Genomic DNA, 13,159 nt, shown 5'->3' on the forward strand with positions numbered 1-13,159 from the left:
AATCCGCAGCCCTGAGCAACAGACAGAATTCTTCTGTTAACTGAGCTACTACGCCTCTCAGCAAAGTGGATTACCTATGCCGATGGGAAAACCACTCCCATCAGCTGTGCTGCTGTAGCATTTTGAGTGTACACAAGCCCTCAGTGTAAACCAACAGCCACCAGCCCAGCTCTCTTTACATTAACAAGACTTAGATAGGAGAGCAAATTATTTAAATTCAGACTATGTGAGCCTGTCTCAGTGGACCAGCTAGTTGGGGTTTTAGCCCTGCATGTCAGCCAGCTGGAGCCTGTCTTAGAATCACAACAGTGATGAAGGAAGGGAATCTATGCAGCATGCATTGGAGAAACAGGAGCCTACATCTGTCCACATTTATGACACTGAGTGAACCAGTGGCAGTGCCTTCCCTCAGAAAGACACCGCCAATTGAGAGCTGCAGCCCTGCAATAATCAGTGTTGAATGTGGTTAGATATATAAGGCAGTTCAGACCTTCCTGGGGATCCACCCCAATGGCAATGGTGTTTTTCATAGTGACATTGACTGAGACAACGACGTCTGCAAAATACGGGATATCCAATGAGACCATGCGGATGTCCGTCCTTCTGGCAAAGATCAGGAAGCTGGTCATCCCTGCAGAAAGTTGAGGATAGACCAACAGTGTCAGTGAAGGGCAGGGAGAAGGTCAAGCCAACTGTCCCTGGGGCACTGTCTGCTGAATCATATCCTTGAGCCACCCAAGAGACAACTTCAGCCTTTAGGGAGAAGGGAAGATCTTAGATCTGAAATACCACAAGCAGAAAGACTCTTCCACTCCACTGAATAACACAGAACAGTTCTCTAGTTACCTGTGGGGTGGGAAGGGAAAGCCCTCATAGAAGTGTTAATTGTGCGGAAATGGAAACCAGTTTTCCTACTGAGGTGAACAAGATGGGACCCATGCAGAGTTATTGCTTCAAAGGCCTGAAGCCAAGACTCTTCATGGTACTGAAAGGGAAGGTGGCTGTGAGGGGAGGGGTAGGCTTTATTCAGCCATACTATAGAGTACAGCACCATTCCAGGAAGGGACTGAGCCCACTTCAAACTCAAGACAGATCTATCGGAGAGACTGACATACAGTTGAACCATATGGCATCACGTTGGTGAAGTTTTCCTTTTGGACAATTTAATCTTCCCACACCCCTCCCGGGGCACCCCAAGCCAACCCACAGACTTTTACCACCAGTCCTGAGGGCACAAGCACTACATGGGCTTCTCAAGGGGCCGAGGATGGTGAAGTCACACCCAAGTCCCCTGAGGAGTGGGTTCCAGTAACTTGTGCCAAGGGGCCAGGAGTGGGATGTGGGGCCTGAGATCCAACTGCAGTGAGAACCCTACAGAGGAAACTTACCAGATGAGCAGGTCTTGCCATCAGCTTGGAGGTTGATACCAGTGGGGCAGGTACAGCTATAACCTTTAGGGAGAGGAGCCAGGAGGCACAGGTGGCTGCAGCCACCATTATTAACTCCACATGCTGTGCGTACTGAAGGGGGGGGAAAGGAGAAAACCATCAGGCACAGGCACACACCCGAGAGCTCAGCATTAGGTTCGTGGAGGGATGGTCACTATCAAAGTGGGCAACAGCTATAGAAATGCAGGCTGGGGGTGTGGGAGCACACTCTCTTTAAGAGGCCAATAGGGATTTATTACACAGACTCACTCCCTCGCCAGATGTGCAGGGCACCAGGAGCCTGGGTGAGTTCAGAGCTCCCCATGGGGGTGAGGCTGACTCTGTACCTGTAGGTCTGTGCCGGTGGAAAACATGGATGTCCATGAGGTTCTCCAAGTTATCCTGCAGTGTTTCACGAGCCTGCCCCGTCCTTCTGTCTGCACTCTGGATGCTCTTGGCTTGCCAGTCTGTCCAGTAGATCCGCTCACCATAAAGAGTAAGTCCAAATGGGTGGGGCAGATTGCTTCCAATCAGCACCTGTCAGCCCCCAAAACAAAAGTCCTCAGGAAATCACATGGTGGTGCTTCCACCCACACCTCCAATCATTCCCTAGAATGGATGGGGCTTGGAGAACAACAAAGGTAATATGTAAATGTCCTGGTAGCATCAAGGTGGGGGAAAGGTTGGTGTGGGAGAGGTGGCTGCCCACATACTTTGCACTCATAAAGGGGGCTCTTTTCTCTCTGTACAAGTAGCTGAAAATGTCTTGATTTGGGAACTTTACTTCCATTTGACCCATGCCATTCTTTCCTGCCAGCACTTTGTCCTCTAGGATAGGCACTCAGCATCCCAGCCTCCCCTTCCCTCTGGCCTGGTTCTCTTACCTTTCTCTCACTGCCATCCAGGTTGGCATACTCAATGGTCTTCATGCCAGCATCCGCCCAATACAGGCGCTGAGACTCGTAGTCAATGGCCAGCCCGTTGGGCCAAGTCAGATTGGAGGAGATGATCACCAGGCGGCTGGAGGCATCCATACCGGCACGCTCAATCTTCGGGCTGACTCCCCAATCAGTCCAGTACATGAACCTGAACACAGGGCCCAAAGGGAAGTGAGCACCTGCACTCCTACTCCTGCTCCCACAGCTGCTCACCATTAGCCAGAGAAGTCAAGTGTCTTGGTGCCTTCAGCAGCCAGAGGGAAACAGTGTCAGGCTAACATGATCTGTACTTCCATCTCTAGGGCCCTGCCACCTTTTTATACACATTGTTCTGGTCCAGAATTCATAGCCCCTCCTCTGCCAAGAACCTGGCAAGGAGGAGAGAGACGGTAAGACTGAAAGAGGATGCAGAAGCAAGTTGGCTTATTGTTGCCTTAAGAAGATATTTCTTAACTGTCTTCAAATCCCTGCAATCATGAGATGGAAGCAGAACTGCTCTGCCTCAGCCTCCCAGTAAACACCAAAGAAGAGAACGGTGCAGATTTATTCCAGCCTTCCAGCACTTGGGAAGCAAGAGCTGCTGGGCTTGTGCCCAGCCACCCAACCTAGTCTGATGCTTGGCTCTGCAAGGTCCTGTGGCTCAAAGGCAGAAGCTTTTATTACAATTCACTTCCTACAAACCTGATATTTTGAGATTTTCTTTCTGTGGGAGAATGAAACCTTGGAGACATGCTCACTGGATATGATATTCCTGGGCCCATTGATTCTGCAGCTCACTTGGGACCAAAAATGTTTGCACTAATTTAGCTGGTGATATGCCACTGTAATTCACTTCTGTCTTCAGATTAACCTAATGGCCAAGCAGACAGCAGGGCCCTCACAAGAACTCAGCATCAACATGGAATGAAGAACACACTATATAAATAAATAAAAGCCCTCATTCTCTTCTCAAACTTATTTTACACTAGTGTAACTATATGGACGTCAGTGGGTTACTCCTGATTTACATTGTGTGAGTGAGATAAGGCCCAAAATAACAGCTATCACTCTGAGCTGCTTGTTCTAGAAGTGCCTGCTGCTTGTCTTGTCAATGCCATCAGCATCCACAAGTCAGGCTCTTCTTTTCAGACCTTGGTAGACCTGTTATGGAGGCCTTTCTAGGTGTGGGTCTCTCTAAAGCCCCAAGGTGTCCGATATAAGGGCAATGGCACAATGAATCAAAACCAAACAATTCAGAGAGACAGAATTTATTGCCACATAATCCCAAGAGGAAAGAAGTTCTCACCCTCCAACAGGATCCACCACAATATCTCGTGGTCTATCTAGGTTCTCCCAGATCACTACAGTCCTCATGGCCCCATCTGTGTTGGAGACCTCTATCCGGTCTGTTCCTACAGAGATCAGGAGAGGGGTGGGGTGAGAGAGAAGGAGAGAAAGATCAAAGACCTCTGGAACCTCAGGAGACAGAAGAAACCAACATTGATACAGTGATTCAGTTTCCCTGCCTGCCATCCTCTCACCTGACCTGAGAGGCTGAAGTGAGTGCGGAACAGACTTACTCAACAGAGAACTCTCACGTTCAACTTCCCAACCCCAGCAACTGCTGAAACCCAGTGCAGCTGGGAGGAAGTGCTCTACCAGACCATCACAAGCATCTGGCTAAGCCCCAGAGGATGTCTAGGGGGATACCTTCCTGACATACCTCAGAACTCTAATTCTCTGGCAGAAATATCCTCCAGATTCTAACCATTCTGTCCTGAGGTACGTGGTTGGACAACTCAAGTGAGAGCCCTCTGCAGCAAGCAGCTGTTGTCCTCGGACATACACATTCCTGCAGACATCAGCAATGGGGTTAGAGCCCCAGTAGAAGTAACACAGGAAGCCAAGTTGGTTCCTGCTTCATCAGAAAGATGGGGAAGGAGGACCCATGTTTGCCAAATGGAGAAAGACAAAACTGAAACAGATCAGGCTGCCAAGCTAATACTGAGTTTTTATGAACAGGGAAGAAGATTACACCCTGTAGAGAGCATAAGACCCCAGTACCTGCATCAGTCCAATACAGCTTGTTGGTGACCCAATCGATAGCCAGTCCAGCTGGGCTTTCCAAGCTGGTATCCACCACAACCTGAGCAAGAACCAAAACAAAGGTCAGCAAACAAGAAACTCCCTTGAGAAAAGTCCTTGAGCCTGGCTCTCCGCCTATCCACTGCCAGCAACACAAACAACTCAGGCTAGCAAAATCCAAGTAGGAAAAATCCACATGAGAAAAAGTGTTGAGGACTTCAGAATTCAAACATGTCAGTTAAAGAATGGCTTTTGGACACCCCCATTTTCTACCTTTATTTCATTCCCCAACCGTCAAACTCTTGAGCTCTGTCAATGGCAGCCTGAGCATGAGCCAAAGGGGATGCCCAGAAAGTAACTCAAGGGAAAGCACAGTCCCTGCCATGCTCAGAGTTCCTGCTGAGCCAGGGAAAATGGGATTTAGAACCTTGTTCATTTGTGTTTTATTGAGACTCTGCCTGTGAAAAATCGAAGCCGTAGCTGGGTATTTACAAATCAATGTTCTCTCTTGCCCTACCTGCAGGGAGTCCCAGACAAGGAGGTGCACACACAGCACACACAAGGGTCTAAGAGCTCACCTTGGATCACCAGTGATTAACACGAGCCAAAACTAATGTGGGCATGGACAGGACCAGGGTAGCAGACCCCCAGAAGGCTGATACAGCCCCTATGGTTCATACAGAAACCTCAAGCCAGATTCACAACACAGAAGGCTGAGATCCCCAGAAGCTGCTTGGCCCGGTAACCTCACATCTACAGAATATTGTACCTTCTGGCCTGATCCGTCCCATTTTGCTCTGCTAATGGAGTCGGTGCTGACATCTGTCCAGTAGACATAGTCATCCTTTGAGTCCCAGTCCAGAGCCACAGCACTGCGCACATCAGCCAGGGGGATGACATCATCTGACAGGTCTTCTGTGTCGAAGCTGATCCGACGGATGTCCATCCTTCGGGCAAAAAGCAGGAACTTGTCAAGACCTGATCAAAGGTCGAAAGGTCTTCTTTTAATTTCTCTAAGTTCAACAACATAGTGACAAACACAGACAATTCTCCTGTTACATCGGAGCTCCACTGCATACACACCACTCAATGCTGATTCACAGGCCAGGCCCTCACTGCTGGGAATGGGGGGGAGGGGAGGAGAATATAGTAATGGGAATCTGTTTCCTGGGGCTGGGAGAGATCACGCTGCATGGAACAAGCCCATCAGATCTGGAACCTACATGGAACACAGATCTGACCTACAGCAGGTAGCTTTGCCATCATCTGTGATTCCAGGAAACAAGGGGGCTAATTCTCCTGTAATTGAGCACACTGTAAATCAGGAGTAACTCCCCTGCAGTCCTTGGAATTAAGCTATTCATTGCTCACAAAGGCCAAAGGGTGCAGTTCATGTGGGAGTTTCCAGGTGACACACCCATTCAGCTGTGGACACACACTGTGGCATAAGCACTACCTCAGCTGTAAGCAGGCTGGAATGGATATGCAAAGCAAACATACATCTTGCACCAATCTGGTGCTCAGTAGGGGGGTGCAAAAGGATGACATGAGCTTACAGTAGACCTCTTATGTTACCCTACCCTCCTCTAAAGGCTTTTTCTGCTGCACCCCTCTCACCCCGTGCCTGGAAGTGACACAGCTGCTGCTTACGCAGATTTCTGATCCACTTCTACACATGGGATGCGGGGCTGCGTGAGCACATCTGAGACTGGGAGCATTTGGGACTGTGACATGCAGGCTACAATCCCACCCCACTTACTCTGAGCACAGGTGTGGCTGCTGGTCTTGCGGAAGCCTGTGGGGCAGGCACAGGTGTAATCCTTGCTGTTTGGCAAACACAGGTGAGTGCAGCCCCCATTGTTGGCCCCACAGCGGTTTTTCCCTGCTCAAATAGCCAAAAACAAAAACAACCACGCATAAGGCAACCAGTAAAGAGAGCAAGAGACATAGCAGGGGTGAGGGCAGGTGGGAAGGGCAGAGAGGGACACGTAGGCGCACACGCAAGAGCTGGGAAATGTTCTACTTTGGGGTAGCTATTTGGACCTCCTTCCCATTCACGTAGACCAGCCCCGCAGGGACATGGGCACAAACGGCTTGTCTACATAGGAAAATTATTCTGGAATAAGGTAGGGAGTGAATTTAGAGTGGTGTAACTATTTCAGAATAACTTGTGTGTAGACAAGCCCTAAACTAGTGGTCCCCAAACTTTTTTGGTCGCATTCTCCCCTTTCCTGGTACACATCCCCCCGCCAGGAGCTGCACTTGGGGCTGGGAGCCATAGTCAGGGCTGGGAGCCATGGTTGGGAGCAGGGCCAGTGCTGCAGCTGAGGTTGCGGCCGGGAACAGGGGTGCGGTTGAGGCTGGGAGCCGTGGGCCTCCGTCGTGAGCAGAGCTGTGGCCGGGAGCAAGGCCGCAGTCGGAGCTGCAACTGGGGCCAGGAGCAGGGCTGCGGTCAGAACTGCGCCGTGGCCAGGAGTGGAACTGTGATCAGGAGCCAGTGGCTGGGGGTGGTGCCAGAGTGGAGCTGGGAGCAGGGCGGGGCTGGCCCAGGCCCCACTGCACCCCCCCGAACATTCCTCCGCACTCCCCTAGGGGGGTACACCTCACAGTTTGGGGATCACTGCCCTAAACATTCACGATCAGAAAGCAACTGTCCCCCTGTGCCAGCGGGGGAGAGAGGGGGGGAGGAGAAGGGGCGGTTGTGGTACACCCATCCAACAACTGGAGAAAGAGCCTTGAAAAAACATCAAACCAAAAGTTGCTGGATGGAGAAATTAGTGCTGGACTCTGGTAGCAGAGGTAAGCTTGGGGTCGTGCATGGGCCTCACAGGGGAGATAGTGAGTAATAGATAGAACAGTATCCCTGAGTCCCAGGCCTGGACTCTCCCTGCCATAGAAGCTGGGCAGTGACAGGTCCCCAGCTGGTTGGCTTTCCCTCTGCAGATGTATCTCCCTGCCCCCTCTGCAGTTACCTGCTGGCTGGCGCTGAGGGTGCAGTGTGTGGATGTCCATGGGGAAGTGGAGCTTGTTGCGGATGATCTCCTGGTTCTTGCCGGTGAATTTGTTGGCACTATTGATGCTCTTGGTGTGCCAGTCCGTCCAGTACAGGCTATCCTCAAACACTGTGATAGCAAAGGGGTGTGGGAGGCCTGCAGCAAGAGTCCAGCACAGACATACAGGTTAATTCAGACCCCAGGAGCCAGACTAGCAGAAAAGCAGAAGAAAGCCCCTGAGCCTGTCCCTCTGGGGCGCTCCTGCACACCCAGGGGTCTCTGACCCTAACAGACTCAGCAGAGCCAAATCCAGCGTTCACCAAAAAGAACTTTGCTTCTCTTCAAGGGCTGGGAGGAGAGGAGCAGAGCCTGTCCCCAAGGGATGGGAGAAGTATGGCAGACTCACTCCATGGTGGTGTTTGGGGAGTTGGGGGAATGGAAAGTAAATGTAGCAGCCCTCATACAGGTTGCTCCAAAGCTCACTCTGTACTGCTATATCTTTCCTGATGCAGCATAGCTCTCCCCACAGCTGAAGCCTAGTTCTCACCTTGGCTGATAACAGCCTTCCTGTTCCGCCCATCCAAGTCAGCCCTCTCAATGACATGGTGCTTGGCATCCACCCAGTACATCCGGTGCCCAGCATAGTCAATGGTCAGCCCGTTGGGCCAGAAGAGGTGCGTATCAGCAATGATGCGTCGATTGGAGCCATCCATGCTGGAGTATTCAATGCGAGGTGTGTTGCCCCAATCTGTCCAGTAGATGGTGCTAGAGGAGGGAAGGAGAGGCCTGAAGGCTAGGAAATTGAGGCCCTAAGAATGGCACCAGGCATCACTTCACAGCAAGGGAGAGAACAAGCTGGCTCTGTAACCTCAAGCCATGGGACTGGGTCTCAGTCACAGGGGAAGCGAGAGCAGCCCCAGCCTGCCATGCAACACTCTTTGGATTCAATTTGCAGTGACCCAAGGAAAGGGCAAGCATTTCCCTGGATGCATCCTGGCCTGGAGCCTCCTGCTTCGTAAGGCTCCCTAACCCTGTGATCAAAGGCAATACTGTGTGCACAGAGGAGGCCCTGGGCCAGGAAACAAGGAGAAGTCTAGATCAAGGATAGGGCCCTCACTGCTCAGTCCCATGTATTTGGAACAGTACTTAATTTGTAAAGAAAGAGGTGCCGGGGCTCAACCAATTAGGTGCCAGGGCTCAAGCAATTTTTTTACTCTCATAACTGACGCGACAAGCCCAGAGATGCCAGGGCTATGAACTTCCAAGCCTAGAGGTGTCGGTGTCAGCCCTGGCACAAATTAAGCACTGATTTGGAGGGTTCCCCCAATAGAGGAGTTAGTGGAGCCCCATGCCCCCACTCACCCCTCCATGGGGTGGAGCGCAATTGCTCGTGGTTTCTCCAGGTTCTCCCACAGAAGCACCTTTCTGTGCGTGCCATCCAGATTTGCCACTTCAATCCGAGACGTCCCAGAGTCTGTCCAGTACAGCTTGTCATGGATCCAGTCAATGGCAAGTCCACCTAGCCAAGGGGAAGAATTAATCACAGACCAAAACCAAGAAGGGCAGATTATGCTGCTAGGAACAATTCCTCTTCTCCTTCAATCCCTCAGGCCAAGCCTCAAACTCCAGGAGGAGAGTACCCTCCACCATCCCCATTCAAGGAGAGCCATACACAAGGGACACATCCCAGCTGTCTCTCTCTTCCTCCACTCCCACATTGTGTGGTCTGGTCAACTTCCCATGCCTTTGCCCTGATTGCTGGCCACACACCTGGGCTCTCCAGCCCTGTGGACACCACCTCCTCTACGTTGCTGCCATTGAGGTTGGCCCTCATGATGCGGTCCAGTGTGACATCAGACCAGAACACTAGCTCCTTGCTGTGGTGGAAATCAAGGGCAATGGCATTCTCCAGGTTGTTCAGGAGCAAGGTGTACTCCGAGCGGTGAGGCAGCACCTGCCGGATGTCAATCCGATTGGCAAAGAGCAGCACTGGCTCTGGCCCTGAGGGACACACAGAAGAGAGCATGAGGAGAACCTGACATGGTCACTCCCTGAGCCAACTGATGGGTGTAAAGGACTGGGAAGAGGAGACAAGGTGAGTGTTCCCACTAATGACACTGGGATGGGCAGCTTTGAAGCACTTTGCAAATGCTCACCAAGAGCTGATCAACCCCATCCCCTGCCTGAGCGTCTCACATCAGCCCCATCAGCCATTCCCCCAGACACAAGCACCTGACATCACAAGCATATGGTGTACTCCGCCCTCCCCCTCTACAACACAGCTTGCAGTCTGAAAGGACAGGTGAGACAACAGTTACAGTCAGTCCTAGACAGCCAGAGCAAGCTTAGCAGAGAGGGGCTGCCTTTTTTGTTTCTTTTTTTGGTTTTGTCTTGTAAGTAGGTGTACAACAGCACTTGCTGAGCTATGCTACATTAGGGGAGCTAAGGAATCAAGCTAAGGCGAAAACAATGTGTGTCTTTAAAAGCACACGGTGTCCACACTCAGAGAATGAAATATGCAAACATAAAGCAGAGTCTTGCCAATACAGAATCAGTGATCATGAGTCTGTTTCTATTTCTGGTTACAAAGCACAATCCAAACCCATAGAGGAGCGACTGTGCAACCAGCATGACAGAGAAATTCTTTCTGCTGCAGGGTCTGGGACACAAGAGAGCCAGAAGGAGAGGAGCTGGGCTTGACTCTAGCGGAGAGAGAGTTGTGGCACTACACAGCTACCAACCACTGGGCAGTAAACCCGGAGGGTGAATCTCTGTCCTAGGCAGATCATACCATCTCTGACACAGACTTGAGAGCCCTACCTCTCTTACATATTGGTAGGACCTATCCACCTAGCCAGGTTAACAAAGAATTACTGAACTGAGTTACCAGAGTATGCACACGCATGCACACACTCTAGAGCTGATAGTTCCTTCTTACCCAAAGCTTTGCAGCTGCGCTTGTCCGGGCGAAGCTCATAGCCTTGCTCACACCAGCACTGGAAGCCACCCTCACTGTTGGTGCAGCCCTGGCTGCAGTAACCCTCCTCAGCACATTCATTCACATCTACAAAAGGGCAAGGGAACAAAGTTACAATTTAGGTCACCAAGATCCCACCCCTACCAGGAGCTGTCCACATCTCCCTGCTGCTCTGTCTCTATGTCCGTATTCCAACTTCCATACCTGTCATAGACCTCCAGCTGCAAGTACCTTATTGCTGCAGTGAGGAGAGATGGAATGACTGACCCTGCCTGCTCACCTTGACATGATCGGCCGTCCTCCAGCAGCCTGTAACCTGTGTGGCAGGTGCACTGCACCGTCCCTCGCACCATCTGGCACTTCTGGGCACAGCCCCCATTGTTAAGATTGCAGTTCTCCTCACCTGTCCGTGGACCTGTAGGGGCAGCATCGTGTAAAGAGAACAGAGATGAGACAAGGCAGCTGCTATTATGCACAGCTGTTAGACAGCAGCAGGCTTGTGGAAAAGGCTAACCCTGAAGGGAGGAGACACGTCCTGCAGAAGGCTGCATCCCCTTAGGTGGCAGCAACATTCCACTCAGACAAAGGGTAACAACTCCTCCCAAGATCTGTGCATTGACAGATGGAGCAGGAACCTTTGGGATTCACTCTCTGAAAAAACATTCATCTGTTTGACAGCACAGGATTGATCTTCCTATTGCTCCCCCCACTCCCTCCTCTAAGCCTGCACATCAATCACCCCCGAGACCATTGCTGGGGTCTCTTCCTCATAACTCCTATTAAGATCACTAGGATCGCTTTCCCTAGGCACATGGCTCTCAATAACATCACGGGGGTTGACCCCCACCTTACCCAGCTCAACCATGAGGCGCTGGGAATGGGGAGACTTACGGCAGTTTTGGTGGGGACTCTCGTCGCTGCCATCTCCACAGTCGTTCACACCGTTGCACAGCTTCCTCTGGCCAATACAGCGCCCGTTCCCACAAAGGAACTGGTCAGGGGCACACTGGGGACTCCCTGTGGGGGCAGAAGGGAAGTCACATACCCAGAACTAGGATTCAAACAAGATCAGCTCAGCAGAGGTTTGCTGCACAGGACAGCAAGTCCCACGGCAGAAAGAAGAAAAGAGGAGTGCATAGTCCCCTTACCCCTTGGCTGTGCTATGTTACTGCATCTCCATCACATTCATTACAGTCTTCTCTTTTGGAATTAGATTGAACCTATTGTTTTATGTTTCTGTGGATCCTGGGAAAGCAGCTTAGGTTCACTTTACACTCCCCACTACTGCCTCCTCCCTTGTGTTGCTTCAGAGGACCTCAGAGTCCCCTCCAGACTGTGCCAAGTATTACTCTATGAAGAAGTCCAGATATTTTATTTCTCTCAGATTGAGTGCAAGATCATGGTTTAATTCCTGTTAGTGCCAGATTCCACAAGCGTCCTGGGCCCCTTCTCAACATGTGTCCGAAGAGCTAGCCTGCACGCTTTCCTCCCACTTTAATCATGTGAGATGTCACCCTAATGCAATCTTACGTTTGTCAAAAACAGTTTTACCCTGTTCTAGATGGAAAGCTCTTTGATGGATTTGGACTAGGGTTTACACAAAGCCTTGAAAAGTCATCTGTGGAAAGAGGATTTCACAAGTGAGCCACACACTTCAGTTTCTGCTGATGGCAGGGAGACGCTGTGCAGTTTTATCCAGGACCTTCCTTTCTCCTTTTATTATCTGAAATTAATTTTTACTATAAAAGAGCACTATATAAAATGGGATCATCTTAATCATCAGAGGCAGATCTGATGAGCCAAGTTACTAAAATATGTTGTGACTGCTGTTTACTCCAGTTAGCCTTGCAGAACCAACCCAGCTCAGAGGGAGGGAGCTGGAACCGATTCCTTCTTGTAAATCATCAGCATAATTGGTTATGGTAACACCTGTGCAAAACCATGAAAGGCAATGGGGCTCTACAGATGTACTGATGAAATAATTTGGCCTCCAGAACCTTTATTACAAGTGATGTGTGAGAAGAAAAAAAATCAAGAGACTATGGTGATGGGCACCAATACAAGGTCCAGATAGAGACACAAACCTGGAATCCAACAATATATTTACAGAGTCGCTTTTCAGAGCAGAGCCACAGTTTAAATGAGCCATTTTGACATCTGAAACTTGTTCATTATAACTGACAGAAAGATGCCATATTATTTCTGGATTTGTGATTTCAAATAGCTGACTAGACAGACTAAAGCAACACCAACTGATCAGTTTTGTCGCACTGGCAATTACATGTCTAGAAGGTGCTTGTGTCCTAAGTTTTTTTCATAGCTGGTAAGACTAATTCTCCACTGAGCCAAATTTCAGCACCAGTTTTGGACTCTTAAATGTCAACTTTACTATAAGTCGCTGAACATTAGGTAACATTCCTGGCCAGACAAATCCTCAGACATTTTACAGTGTGTGTTGTGACAGACCCAGACCAGTGGGGTACAGGAGTCTGGTAAAGGGCAAATATACTGGTCACTGGATGAGTAGTTTCTGTTCCCTGAGTGACCAGAGCAGGGGCTGCACTAGAGTAATCAGGAACCTGCTAGAACCAGTTAAGGCAGGCAGGCTAATTAGGACACCTGGAGCCAATTAAGAAGAAGCTGCTAGAATCAATTAAGGCAGGCTAATCAGGGCACCTGGGTTTTAAAAGGAGCTCACTTCAGTTTGTGGTGTGAGTGTGAGGAGCTGGGAGCAAGAGGCACAAGGAGCTGAGAGTGAGA

The 13,159-nt window shown here is 50.3% G+C and overlaps 1 protein-coding gene across 1 annotated transcript in view; it reads right to left on the reverse strand.

The window, feature by feature from the left end:
- Positions 1–13,159, reverse strand: part of LRP4 (LDL receptor related protein 4) — a 109,774-nt gene that overhangs the window by 17,193 nt on the left and 79,422 nt on the right. The window contains exons 9-23 of the mRNA XM_029911406.1: positions 11,291–11,416; positions 10,680–10,814; positions 10,361–10,486; positions 9,193–9,423; positions 8,785–8,941; positions 7,970–8,187; positions 7,402–7,578; positions 6,189–6,311; positions 5,199–5,407; positions 4,409–4,490; positions 3,651–3,756; positions 2,312–2,513; positions 1,775–1,964; positions 1,389–1,520; positions 491–631 (exon numbers count right to left, since the gene is read on the reverse strand). Coding sequence (XP_029767266.1) covers positions 491–631; positions 1,389–1,520; positions 1,775–1,964; positions 2,312–2,513; positions 3,651–3,756; positions 4,409–4,490; positions 5,199–5,407; positions 6,189–6,311; positions 7,402–7,578; positions 7,970–8,187; positions 8,785–8,941; positions 9,193–9,423; positions 10,361–10,486; positions 10,680–10,814; positions 11,291–11,416 — 2,355 coding nt within the window. The remainder of the gene's footprint in view (positions 1–490; positions 632–1,388; positions 1,521–1,774; positions 1,965–2,311; positions 2,514–3,650; positions 3,757–4,408; positions 4,491–5,198; positions 5,408–6,188; positions 6,312–7,401; positions 7,579–7,969; positions 8,188–8,784; positions 8,942–9,192; positions 9,424–10,360; positions 10,487–10,679; positions 10,815–11,290; positions 11,417–13,159) is intronic.

This window comes from Terrapene carolina, unplaced genomic scaffold, assembly GCF_002925995.2.
Source record: "Terrapene carolina triunguis isolate 2854851 unplaced genomic scaffold, T_m_triunguis-2.0 Scaffold96, whole genome shotgun sequence".
NCBI lineage: Eukaryota > Metazoa > Chordata > Testudines > Emydidae > Terrapene > Terrapene triunguis.